This window comes from Candoia aspera, chromosome 15 (genome assembly GCF_035149785.1).
Source record: "Candoia aspera isolate rCanAsp1 chromosome 15, rCanAsp1.hap2, whole genome shotgun sequence".
NCBI lineage: Eukaryota > Metazoa > Chordata > Lepidosauria > Squamata > Boidae > Candoia > Candoia aspera.
The window spans coordinates 16396541-16409446 of NC_086167.1; the positions used below are offsets into that span (position 1 = coordinate 16396541).

Sequence of the window (12906 nt, forward strand, 5' to 3'; positions counted from 1 at the left end):
TGAGCGGAGCATTTTCCTGGTGTCCTGAAGGGTATAAAGGAGGGTGCAATTTATTTTACTTCAAAACAGATGGAGCAAAAAGCAGTTGCCAGTGCCATCTTTTCTGGGAAGAAGGTTGGCTATGCTGAAAGCCTGAAGGAGCCCTTTGTTGACAGCAGGCTGAGTGAGTAACTCAGAGAGGGCGGGTGCAGCCGAGAATGTGGCCTGAATCAGATGAAAGGTTCTCTCGTTTTGACTCTCTGGATACAATGGGGGGGGGGATTTCATTGGAAGCATAGAATTGTGGGGATGGAAGGGGTCCCAAGGATCATCTGGTCCTGCAGGAAAAGTAAGTACTCGTTAACAAGCTCACTGTTAAGTTACTTTAAAGCTGATCTGTAGCTTTCGAGAGCTTCTGTATTGATCTTGAATTGTATGTTTTCTATTATAAAGCATACAATTTCTAAAACTTACGGATTTTATGAATTTATATGATTTACAAAACATACAAGCCGCTTTGGAAGGATTGTTAAATGAAATAATGAAGTGAGAAAATAAAAATGTTCCTGGTGTGCCGGAGGCTCCTTACAAGCGCCCCAAAGAGGCCCCTGCTTTCTGCCCTGTTCGTTCCTAGGTGAGAGCGACCTATGCCCCAAAGTCCTGCAGACGATCCGCCACGAGAAGGTCCAGGTAAGGCCGAGGAGGCGCCCCACAGGTAAGGGGGGGCAAAGCTCTGAATGGCTCTGCAGCGCCGCAATTTTCTCACCATCTCTGGTGCTGCAGAACCAACCCTGCTGCAGTTTCGCTGTCAGCAACCGCTACTAAGACTTCTCTTGTGCTGGTTTCCAGTACCTCACCCCGGTGGTGAAATACGACCGGAACGGCTTCAAGCCTCGAGAGCGGCTGCTTGTGCTGACCTGCGTGGCAGCTTACGTGGTGGAGACAGCAAAGATCAAGCAAAGGATCGAGTACGCAACACTCAGAGGTAACGCTTGGAATCACACCTCCTGGGCAGATGGATTTGTACAGGTCTCTGTCCCCAGAACTCTGTCCTGGGAGCAAAGCTTTTTGGCCCACATAAGACTGGAGGGACAATTTTGAACTCTGTCTTTATTCTGCTCCCAGTCCAGAAGAGCTGGTGCAGAGACTAGCGTTATTCACTGAATTAATTAGGAGCTTAGGAATTAGGTCTAGGTACAGAGGATCCTCATAAATATCCAACTGCAAAAATCTATCCTAGATGCATAAAGAGATTACAGGGGGGAAAAAAGAGGGCTGGAAAGGGAAGACTTGGCAGGAGGAAGGCCATGCTTCAGTATGCTGGGAGAAGGTAGAAACCAGACAAGCTGCAAGAGAGTCTGTGGTGGAAAAATAATGCGTAGCTCCATGTCTGCAAGGTGACCAAAGGCACATGAGAACAGAACCAGGGGCGGGGATCCTCAAGCCCCGAAACTTATGAGCTTGGTTTAATAAAACATTTTTTTAAAAGAAACAGTTGAAACTTGGTCCTGTTGCATCCAAATGTCCATAAAATTTTCACTGTGGGACAGAAGAATCGCTGCTTCGTATGTTACATGGTTTTACCTTCTTTCTGCAAGGCATTTCCACCAGCAGCCTCAGCGATGGTATCTTAGTCCTTCATGTTCCAGAAGACAACAAACAAGAAAAGGTAACAGAAATTTTCTGGGATTACCTAGGGTCACCCTCCCACATGCTCTCTCTCTCTCTTTTTGTAAAATCAACCATTTTAAAGTGGGAGATTTGGAGAGAAGCAATCAAGAAATGTGCTCCCTATTCACACTGAATATCAACGAACTTCTAATAGTGTAATTGCATGAATTTAAATATGTCAATCCATTAAATCTGCATAAAAGTATGGAGGAATAAAAACAAGATTCTAGAGAGGGTATTAAGGCCACTTGATCTTACTGGACTTTTCAAGTGTAACTGATTCAGAAAACAAATGCGTAAAGCTCCAGTACTACTGTGGTTTCTAGGCCACTTTGAGTTCAGTGCTATAATAAGTTATTAATTCTTTGCAATTACTAATCAGAAGGCATACCAGGAGATTCCAAGCCACTGTCAGAAGCCCAGGGTCTGGAGGTAAAGGGGCCCCAGTGCTGACTCCTCCAGGCTGTGTTCAGAAAGGGGCATCTTGCTTTGCTGAGTGGTCTGCCCTGTTCCTTTTCCAGAGACACGCCCTCCCTCCATCTCACCCTCCGGCTTCAGGACTTGGTCAGGAATAACCTGTCCTCCTCCGATCTTACTTCCAGGGAGATGCTATCCTGCGGTGCGAGCATGTTTTTGAGACCGTCACCAAGCTCTGCATGTTAGCCAACAAGCAGGAGGTGGTCGCCGTGGTCCAGGGAAGGTAATTTCCCAGCCTTTGGCTGTCTTCGCTTCTGCAGGTGCGGACGGTCTCATGGGGTTCTCTTTACTAATACCATCTGAACACATATCCACCAAAGAAACAGCAGATAGCGTAAGGCTCCAGTTCCACATTGCGCAGCAATTAAAATCCGGGCAACTGCTCTGAATGGCTTTCTCCCGTAAGTCCTTAAACGTTCTGAATGTTTTCCCACCTAGATCCGTGTTGGCTCTTAGTCGCAGCAGTGCGGGGCTCCTGCTGAAAGACCCCTTTGTCGATTGCCTGGTGCTGCAGACCGAACCCCTGTGCCTTCCCCTGCGGCATGTGCTCGACTACTGAGCGCTGGCCCTGGGCAGAGGCAGCTAAGGCGACTAGCTCTGGAGCACCGGTATGATTTCTGTAGCTTTCATCTGTTTTATAATAGCCTCCAGTTCCAGATCAGTCCAGGGAAAGAAGGAACCATGGTTTTCACCACTGGGCAGGAGCCTCAGATCTACAAAGCCAAAAATGGACAGCTGACAGTGGTAAGTCCTTGGAGGGTATAACACCCAGGCTGCTTTGCTGCGTCCGGCCCAGTCTGAACAGTTTCCCACACTGGCCACTCTGTTTTTTCTCAGAAGCCCAGAGGACATCCTGTTGAGGCAGTCTGCCTCTGTTAATCGGTTTAGCTAATGCAGTGTGGGTTTTAAAAAAGAAAGCGTCTTTCCTCAGCCACCGTCTCCTCATGGACGCGTTCTTTTGCTGTAGGAGCTATCTGGCTGGCTGCAGGTCCTAACTGTGCAGGGAAGCTGTCTCGAAATGACTCTTCTATGTTTAAACCCAAAGGTATCAACCAAAATAAAGTCCTGATGGGGAACACCCAAGACTGAGAGCTGTTGGTCACTCTGTCTGCTTGAAAAGAGTCACTGAAATCACCACCTCTGTGGAGAATTGCTGCGGTCTTCGTACTCAGACCTTGATGCCACAGGACAGTTGGAGTTGAGGCCATTTGCATCTTTTTTTAAAAGCAGCATTGTGAACAAACAAAACACAAACTGCTCGCCTATTAATCCTAGACCCCGTAATAGCCTCAATGACACCCCAATAACTGACGCATAGGTCAAGGCTGTGTTTTCGTGATAACTTGCTTCAAAATTCCAGCTGGCAATTATTTAACCATTAACCAGCCTGAACAGCCCCAAGCCTTTGTTTTAAAATGAAGAACCTCAGCGTAAAAAATGAAGGATTCCAATCATGATTTCTAAGCAGGCCTGGAAGAGAAGCAGTGAGGCGAGCTGTGAAATTCCACCCTGAGTCTGAGCGAGTCTTTTTTCCACCAAATTCTCTGCAAAGTTAACAGAGGCCAGCGAGCATCAGCCCCATTTCCGAAATGCAAACCAGGGTTCTTACTTCTTGGACAAGCTGATAAGCATGGGGAAAAGGTACTTCTGCTCCTGGAGTTACCACCTCACATTACTCTCTATTAGCAACCTGTGATGTATTTATGAAAAATTAAAAAGATGAAAGGAAAACTAACTTTTGCTGGCCTGGCCTCTCTGTGTTTGCTAGCCACCTCTGCCCAGAGGCATTTTTTAAAAAGCCAGCCCAGTGTTTTAAGAAAGGTTCACGCCACGCTTCTAGTTTTCCAGTGTTCTAGGGAGCTCTGAGGGCTGAATGGGGGTTCACAGAATCAGTCCCAACATGCAAACCTCCTTGGGGGGACATGCGCAGCAAGCTTGATCCTTGGAGAGGGACATGCCATTCCCAGTATAGGCCTGTGTGCACAACCTTGGAACAGAGGCTTCTCAGCAGCCCAGTCTGTGTCCAGAGTAACGCTGAGGACAGGAAGACTTTCCTTCAGAGAAAGCGGCTTCCAGCTTCCACCAGCTAGTGGCAATGCTGGGTCTTCTCTCCCACTGCTGATCCTGTTTCACACCTTTCTAGTTCCTTTCTAGGACTTGTATTCATGCTGATTCCTCGGGTAAGCATAGCTGGGTATGTGTTGAGTCGCTAAAGTTAGTGACCCAATAGCATGTGTGAACCAGCCCTACACTGGAGCGGGCTGCAATTTCTGCCAAAGAAATTAAGCATCTGCCTGAGTCCCGCCACTTGTTTCTCTTGTGACTGTGCACTCACTTCCTGCTAAGTGTGATTCGATTCCCTGTCTTCTTTCAAAAAACCATGGGCAAAAGACACTCTAAGTGAGGAGACCAAGAGACGCTGGACATAGGAAACGTGTGTAATTTATTTTCCATATTTAAAATCTGTGTCAAAACGCATACCACCTGCATAAACAGAAGAAATCAGGTCGACAGAGAGGAGGCAATTCTGCACGGACAGACACCTGCATGGCTGGAGCGGGGCCCCTTTAAGGCGGCTACGAACAGGCGAGGCTCGACTTCAAGCCGCAGGTAGCGCCAGAGCAGGGGGGCGTGGGGGGGCTGGCGCTTGTCCTTCAACCCACCTGCCATTCACCAGGCCTGCTGCTGCCTCGCAGCCAGACAGCGAAGGCACTGCTGAGTCGGGGCAACCTTTTCCCTTGGCCAAAACCGTCTTTGGACTGGCCTTTTGGGAATGCAGAGGACAGCCTACAGAGAAGATGCCGGTGCTGATGTCCATGCCTACACCACGCTGCGGGGCTGGTCGAGAGGGGTTTAAACTGCCTGGTGCGAATGCCTTCCCAGCAGCTTACAGAAATGGAAGCCGGCAACTGCTCTTTCCCCAAGCATTTCCACATGGGTCCCCTCGTCTCCCCAATCGCTTCAGGGCTCAGCAGCAAGGCGGCTCCCTTTCCTTCAACCTCTCCCCCGCTCTGCCAGCCTGGACCAAGGGCCCCTCTGTCTCTGAGGAGCATTTCGAAGCAGCCAGAAAGAGGAAGCCAGCGGCACCCCACCCTTCCTCTGGGCCTGCTTCAGCTCCGCAGCTTTCGCAGACAGTGAACTAAAACGCGGGAGGTGGCAGAGTTCACGGAAGGAGCCCACGAGATTCAGACGGGCAATGCGAGAACTATTATCCCTGCCCAAGTCGCAGGGTGGTATTTGCTGACAAGGAGCAGCAAGGCAAACGGGGGCTTTTCAGGAACTGCCAACTAGCAGAAAAAAATAACGATTCTTGTTTTCCCTTGTGCTAAGTCCCAAAGCACGAGGCTTCGCTTCCTTGCTCATGCTTTCCTCCCCATCTCTCAAAAGTTGGTTTTGGTACTGTAATAAAAAAGGGTATATATTGCGTGGCAGTTACTATACCATATAAATCAAGAGATGAAATTAACAGACTATTAGCGATTTTCTTAACCTTTTTGAGAAACAAAACTCAGAACCAAATGGAATTGTAATATATTAAGGTTCCCAAAATACTGGCCACGTTTTAGGCACTCAGAATCAGACTGAAATGCAACTTTGGAAAATAAGTATTTCAGGGAGGGTGGAATAGGTGGAAAAGGATCTGCCAAACTACATGATCCCATCTTGGCTTGCAGCATCTCTCAGCGGTTGCTTTTTGGCGACTGGCTCACCCCTCTAAACTCTGAAACGCACAAAACAAAACCAAGCAGCCTTTTTCCTAAACGGAAACTGGAATAAGCGAATTCTGGACTTTGGTCTGCAGCCTGTGAAGACTTTGCTGAACATCTTAACTCATCTGATCTCCTCCAGTCACAGTTCAATCTTTGGGTTTCCTGCTACTTGCACTCCAAATGACACTTAAGATTCCTGCCATGAAAGGAATGGTAGAAGATGCACGACGGAAGAAGATTAAAGAACGGAGGGGGAAAGGTCTTCTCATCCCAACCGATGCATCAAGATGGATTCTGTACATTTCTGCAGAAGCCCAAGCACCTTCTCATCTACACAGGGGCTTCACAGGGAGGTGGACTGGGGGCCCCCTAAGTGGGAAGCTGGGTATGGCATATGGTATGGAGCCCCTGCAGGTCCTAGGCAGAAACGGCCCCTGCTTATCCTTCCTGGGCACCTTGTGCCTGTCCTGAACCACAAGGGGCAAGGAGATGCGTACGGAGTCCCACCACTTGTTCACAATCACTCCAGGCCCTCAGAACTTGAGTAGACCACCCAGCTGCAAAATAGCTTCTGAATTACCCAGTGCAGCAAGAGCGAGCGCGCTGGTCCCAGAATACATGCCTCTGAAGGAAGGAGACCGAATCAGACGCGGACACGGCAAGAGGGTAATGGCTTGCAAGATGGAGGCTTTGGTCTCAGAGCAGAAGAGAGGGGTCATGAACGGGGAGGCGGGAAAGAGAAAGAAAGGCCACATGGCGCACTTCGCAGCATCTGCATTTCTCTGGACACAGGAAAGATGAGAACTGCCATCCTTGGGGGAAAAGGTGCAGGGAGCGTGGGGGGTCACTGAGCGTCCTGGCCTGGTCCTACAACGGCTTTCCTTCTACAGCATGAGACACAGCACGTCGCCTGGCAGGCACCTTTCCCACCCCCTCCTTCGGCAGCAAAGGGCTTTTGCCCCAGCTCTCGTCCCTGTGAACAGAGACGCGGCTCGTCCAGGCTTCCAGGAGGAGAAGTCTCCCCTGCCGGAACAACTGGGCTCAACTGAGAGGGCAAAGCCAAGCGGAGGCGGTGCGTTCCTGCCCAAAGAGGCCTTTTCTCTATGCTCAAAACAGGAATTCAAAAGCACTGGAGAGTCAAGACCCTCACTTCGGTCACTGCAGCCTTGGCCGTGGCAGACGGCCTATCTGAGTACAACACGCTACGTTGTTAAATACCAAAAATACTCTAATTAGGTATAAAAGGACAGTCCTGTGGAATATTCCGTGCCTGGCAGCCAGCCGGACCCTGGTGGGAATGGGAGGAGGCGGAGCCTGTCTGCTGCTGAGCCCCCTCACTGGTGCAGGTGGGTGCGATCGTCGGGGCGCTTGATGTGGATCCTGCGGACCCTCTCGATGCGCTCTCGCTCCTCGTCCTCGTCCAGGTGGTGGGAGCGGCCGGCTGCCCCTCCGGTGGCCTCCAGCAGCGCATTATCGGGGCCCCGGCCATCCTGGGCTTCGTAGAGGAGGATGTTCAAGGTCTCCTCGTAGATTCGGGCTTCTGGGAACTCCACCTGGGGATGCCAAAGGGGGGCCATGAGAAAGAGCCCCCGGGGGATTGTTTCTGAGCCGGGGGGTGGAAAGTCAGCCCACGGGAAAGCCACTCACTTTGGTCTGCTTCTTCTCGGTGGCATACACGATCGAGGTGCAGCACACCTCCGCGATCTTGCGGCCCTGCCCGTAAAACGACCAGCAGCAGATCTCGTCCCCCAGGACATCTTTGATGAAAAGGACTCTCCCGTTGAAGCGCAGCGAGAGCTTGTCGAACAGCTCGATGTTTTTCAGCATGTTGTCGTCGGAATTGCTGGGTGGGAGGGCGCGGAGGCTTTCGGTTAGCCAGGGGCCCCTCTGGCTTTTTTACTGTGCCCAACTGCCCCCTTCCCCCTGCTCAAAACCTGCCCCTTCTCAGGACAGAAGGCAAAACACTTTACCTGGTATAGGAATACTTGTTGTTGCTTCTGTTATACAGCAGTTTAACCGCCGGCTGCAGAAAAACACAGAAACGGACGGACACCTTTCTGCTCGGTGTGCTGTGACTCGGCTCTGCGTCTTGGAGGTTTGGCTCCAGCAAGCAGAGCCCGAGGGCAAGGGACGGTTGGAACTGCAGAGCAGAACATCTGGGGAGCAGCTGGTCGCCCCCGGAGAGAGGCCGGAGGTGGGCTGCGGTGAAGATCGGGCGGGGCTGGTGGGAGGTGGGGAACCCTCAGGGGAACAGTCCCCCTCCCAGCCCCAGCACCGAGGCGGAGCCGCCGAGAACGGCTGGCAAATACCCAGCTTCAGAACCCACCTTGACGCAGGGCCTGCTTACCTTGTTAGAAGTGGCTATAAGTTTCTGTTCTTCCTTAGAGGAAGTAATAATGGGCACTTTACAGAAAGGCTCGTAGACATCTTTGTTCTGTGGAAAGAAGTGAACGGACAGAGAAGAAAGGAAAGGAAAGGGATCGGGGCGGAAAGAGGCCCTCGCTCACAGCTGACAAGTCCTCCCTTCTCTCGCTATGCTCGGGAATCTTGACCGACCACGGGGTTCTCAGAGGCCTTCCCTGAGAAGCACCCATGGCATTGCAGCACGGGGGTCCAGCCCGCAAGGCTGCAGTTCCTGCCACCTTCCCCCACCCTAAGGCCACACCTGGAAGGCCTTTATCCCCACCCCTGTCAGAATGGTCCACGGGAGGTAGCAGGAGCAGGGAAGGTCAGCTCTAGAGCACGCACAGCGGATTTACCTGGAGGGCAGCCTGGCACTCATCCACCAGGCCCTGGACCAGGTAGTACTTGGCCTCGGCCAGCAGCTCCTCGATCTCCCGCCGGCTCTCCGGAAGGGGCACAGCACCGTCGCGCAGGTAGTTTAAGATGGTCCCGAAATGCTTGCCGCACCGGTCTATCAAAATCCAGCCTAGGAACAGGCACAAGTGCAGCCAAGATGGAAAGGAATATGCAAAGAGGCAGAGCTAACCCTAACCATAACCCTGGCTTAGTGGGAGCCATCGTTTAGCTCTTCTGACGCCCCACAGCAACCGGCTGCGTCACGTGGCCAGGCAGCCTCACAACCAGCCAGCTCTGAAGAGGCCAGAATCGTGCACAGCCCAAGTTTCCATGAGCTCAGCCAAAGGCCGGTTTGTGGGCAGAGACACAAGAATGTGCTGCAGGGGAGGGGGAAAGGAAAGCTTATGTAAGGACTTTGGTCTTTGACAAATAAGGGCAACTTGGCCAGAGAATGCAAGGGCTGTCTTAGATTAGTGGATTCACAGCTAAAATCTGATTGTTGTGAATTTCAAATGGAGGCAGAAGAAAATCTTTTGAGTCAATTTGCAGTACCTGTATGATATTTGAACATGATCATTTTCCTTAGCTTAAAATCCTCAATGGCTGAAAAATCTGTTGAATTGTGATTCTGTGTCCCAGTCCCCCCTCCCCAATTTTCAAATGATCGCAGCAAACCAGGCATTCTCCCTCGCCACTGGACTGCATAAACGCACAATGCACAGCAATGCTGCCTCGCTCCCGCTGGCTGGCTCACAGCAGAGCCAAGGACTGAACACCCGTCTCATCCTGTTCCCTGCTGCTGCCAGGGAGTGGGAAGCCCACAGACCCTCTCCTGCTGTGCCACTCAAGAAACAGGCTCCAGTTGGCACAAACATGAAGCCCCCAGTTCTCCGAGCAGGCCCTCAAAGTCACACAAAACTCAGGGCACCATTTGGGAGGCCTTCCTCCTGGCCAACTGCTCTCCAGGCCAAGCTGCAGGGGTCTGATCCCTGCAAGAGCCGGGCAGGAATTTCTCCTGAAGGAGTTCTTGGGATCCGCCAGGCGTCCGTGGCAGACCTTCCTGCTGGAAAGCCCACGGTGTGAACTGCCTCAGCACACACAACTCAACACAGCAAGAAAACAGGCAGAAAGGGTGTCGTGGGATTAGCGTGCATGCTTCTGTCTCCGGTGCGGCTCCTCCTGGAGAACCCGGGGTGCACAGAAGCATGACCCACGAGGGACGAGACAGATGCTCAAAGCCATCCTGAAACTTGGAAAGACCGTCCTGGAGGGCTGCCGGAAGCCCACCTGACCCCAAAGCACCTCCACCCTGCAGGGTTGACCCTGGGACCCGTGTTTCTTCCCACCTTCGCTGTCCGTGAGGACCTCCATCCGGCCGCTGAACATGGCCTTCAGCATGGTGTCCTGCTTGGTCAGCGTCTGCATCGTGGTGTAGTACAAAGCCCCGCCGATGTTCAGCTTCACATACTTGGAGCTGGGACTGCCACCTTTGAAGGAAGTGGTGCGTGTTGTGGCTGCTGGCACTGCGGTGCTCACCACTGTCTCTCCAGACATCTCTTCCTGCAAGAGCAAGAGCCGCTTTCGGTGAGAACCCACTGCCTTCTGAAGGGCACAAGAGCAGCCTAAGTGGACCAGGCCCGGAGCCCGTCCTGCTTCCCACCAACGGCCGGCCAATCGTGTTCAGGATGTCCGCCGGCCTGAAGGCTGTTGCTCTCCTCCTCTCTCTGCAGGCGTTCGGGGAGATAGATGGCCCTCAGATATGGAAGCCCCGCTGATCCCACCGAGTCCTCTCTGTGGCTTCTTAACCGCATTTGTTTTTAATCCATTCAGTCGTGTCCGATTCTCGGAGACTGCCTGGACAAGTCCCTGCAGTTTTCTTGGCAAGGTTTTTCAGAAGTGGTTGGCCATGGCCTCCTTCCTAGGGCTGAGAGAGAGCGACTGGCCCAAGGTCACCCAGCCGGCTTTGTGCCCAAGGCAGGACTAGGACTCTCAGTCCCCTGGTCTCTAGCTCAGTGCCTTAACCACTACACCAAGCCAGCTCTCTTTTTAACCCCATACCTGGTGCAAAATATCTCGGAGAAGCGTAGAAAGAAAGTTCTACCATCAGCTGAGGGGAAAAGCTAGGGGCCAACAGTAAAGATGGCCTCTAATGCTACTACAAAGTCAAAAGTCACCTTTGCCTCTCGCTCCAGGTTTTAAAAGCACTTCTATCGCAAGGAGAGGTCTTAATTCTTTTTAATCAAGCTGGCCCTGCAGGAACAGGGGTTTCCCATTCCTAAACTTCTCACATTGGGTTCTATAGAAAATGGAGGCCAGATCCGTCCCTGGATGAATCTGGCAGAGGCGTCGTTGGTAAGTTGATGAGCCCTCATGTTCAGCCCCTCTGTACCCTCCCAAGATGGCGCAATAAGGCCCCCGGGGAAACTGTCTTTTTTACCCATTTCATCATTAGGAACCAGTCTGGGCAAACGTCAGATCTTTTCAAATAGCTGGAGCAGCGTTTCTCAACCTTGGCACCTTTAAGGTGTGTGGACTTCAACTCCCAGAATTCCCCAGCCAGCCATGTTGGCTGGGGAATTCTGGGAGTTGAAGTCCACATAGCTTAAAGTCGCTAAGGTTGAGAAACACTGGTTTGGAGTATTTAAGAGCGCAGGAAGGAATTCTGTCCTCTCTTGCATGAAGGAGAGACCCTGCATTGTAGGAGGAGCCCTTCTGGCCTTAGAGGAGGGGGCTGAGAGGCAAACAAGCCCTTCCAGGGGTCTCATGGCCACTCCGTCCTATGGCTGAGCCTCCCTTGAGCCTTGAGGCCCAGCTCAGGCCAGCGGGCTGATCAAGTCCTGTAGCCACCTCTGCAGCTGACTCACCACCCTCTTGCCTTCTCCCTGGAAGGGAAACGTGTTGAAAAAGGAAGGTTCCCACTCCTCCTGAAGCTCTTTCGCAAGGCTCAGGGCTCAGCAGCCAGGCCTGGCCTCAGTTTCACTTTGGCTTAGAGTTTTGGCACTTCCTGGTACCGAAGGGCCTTGGATCTAGGACACACTGCTGGGTTTCCACAAGGCGGCAGAGACAATGAAATAATCTGCCTTGATTTGAATACCGAGTATTGGTAACAATAGAAACCTCAATTTCCCCTCTTCATTCATGTATTTAAAAGATTTATATGGCCGCCCCTCTTTGGCAGCTCCGGGTGGCTCACAGCAACAATAAAAGCAATGAATAAAACAATCATAACACGGTAAAAACAGTGAAAGGATAAAACAAAAACCCTGTGCCGCGACGGTCCCCTTGGGATGCCCCACAGCAGGCTCAGCTGCCCTCCTTCCCCACTATCTGCCCATCGGCACAACCAGGACCTAATTTTCCCTTGCTTCGTGTTTCGACTGGGCAGGGACTGCCCTTTCCTTCCCGTCTCCCTGGCATTAGGTGAGAAACACTCGGGGACGGCTCCCCGCCAGGCCAAGGGGCGGTTGGCACCGCTTCTCAAGAGCAGCGCCTTTTTCTGTCCGGGCCGCCCAGCACCCCCCGGGCCCCCTCCTCCTCGGGCCCGCAGCAAAATCGCCGCGCCCCGGTGGAAATGGCCCAGGCAGCCGCGGTCCCGGTTGGCGGGGGTGGGGGCAGAGCAGAGCAGAGCAGAGCCCTCTGCCCGGGAGAATCGGGGAACCGGGGACCTGGGCGAGCCCGACCGCGCGGAAGTTCACGCCCGTTGCAAGGCGCGGGCTGGGCCAAGGGCGACGGACCAGGTCGCCGGGCGCGGAAGGAAGGAAGGAAGGAAGGAACGAAGGAACGAAGGAAGGAAGGAAGGAAGGAGAAATAGACAGGGAGAGAGGGAGGCAGGCGGCCTCCGCGGAGAAAGCCCCGCCGGGCTGCGGCGCCAGAGCCGCGTCTCCGCGCCCGGGAAAGGGAGCGACCCCCGCCTGGGCGGAGACCCCCGGAGGAGCCCAGAGGCGCCCTGGCCGCCCCTCCCCCGCGAGGGGCCGACTAGATGCCCTCCTCGCGCCCATCCGTGAAATCGCCCTGCCGCCCCCGACCCGATCCCCCCCACCAACCTCTTTTCCCCGCGGGGAGGAGAGCCAAGGCGCCAGGCTGCACCCGCCCTTCTCCGCGAGGAGGGGAGACCCTCCGAAAGGGAGGGGAAGGGGCGCCAACGACCCCCCCGCCCCCGCCGGGACGCCCCCTCCTCACCATGAACAGCCCCGCGCGAGGCTCCCTCCTCCCCTCGGCGAGACGGTCCTGCTGGGCGGGGCAAGGAGCGGCTGACGCACGCGCGGGGGCG

At 53.2% G+C, this 12906-nt stretch overlaps 2 protein-coding genes across 12 annotated transcripts in view; one reads left to right on the top strand and one right to left on the bottom strand.

Moving 5' to 3' along the window:
- Window positions 1-3860, top strand: part of MYO1H (myosin IH) — a 30151-nt gene extending 26291 nt beyond the window's left edge. For 6 of the 11 annotated variants that reach the window (XM_063315501.1, XM_063315492.1, XM_063315491.1 and 3 more), the window contains 7 exons: window positions 70-163; window positions 614-669; window positions 829-964; window positions 1578-1648; window positions 2253-2350; window positions 2772-2871; window positions 3173-3860. In XM_063315501.1, the coding sequence (XP_063171571.1) occupies window positions 70-163; window positions 614-669; window positions 829-964; window positions 1578-1648; window positions 2253-2350; window positions 2772-2871; window positions 3173-3196 (579 nt within the window). In that variant the 3' untranslated portion in view covers window positions 3197-3860. Of the gene's footprint in view, window positions 1-69; window positions 164-613; window positions 695-828; window positions 965-1468; window positions 1649-2252; window positions 2351-2771; window positions 2872-3172 lie in introns of those variants that run through there. The other 5 variants (XR_010068742.1, XR_010068741.1, XM_063315496.1 and 2 more) reach the window with 5 other exon arrangements.
- A 692-nt stretch (window positions 3861-4552) lies between these two features.
- KCTD10 (potassium channel tetramerization domain containing 10) lies at window positions 4553-12904 on the bottom strand. The gene is made up of 7 exons (XM_063315504.1): window positions 12816-12904; window positions 9983-10196; window positions 8597-8766; window positions 8185-8271; window positions 7808-7860; window positions 7485-7680; window positions 4553-7390 (listed from the first exon to the last, which is right to left on the bottom strand). The coding sequence occupies exons 1-7, from the start codon at window positions 12816-12818 to the stop codon at window positions 7172-7174; spliced, it is 942 nt and encodes a 313-aa protein (XP_063171574.1). The 5' UTR covers window positions 12819-12904; the 3' UTR covers window positions 4553-7171.
- Between the last annotated feature and the right edge of the window lie 2 nt (window positions 12905-12906).

Bases quoted from the DNA above. Each gene is read 5' to 3' on its own strand.
- KCTD10 (XM_063315504.1), bottom strand. The intron at 7,681-7,807 runs GTAAAGTGTTTT...CCTCCCACCCAG, and splicing joins AACAAGTATTCCTATACCAG to CAATTCCGACGACAACATGC. The intron at 7,391-7,484 runs GTGAGTGGCTTT...TGGCATCCCCAG, and splicing joins CCGAGAAGAAGCAGACCAAA to GTGGAGTTCCCAGAAGCCCG.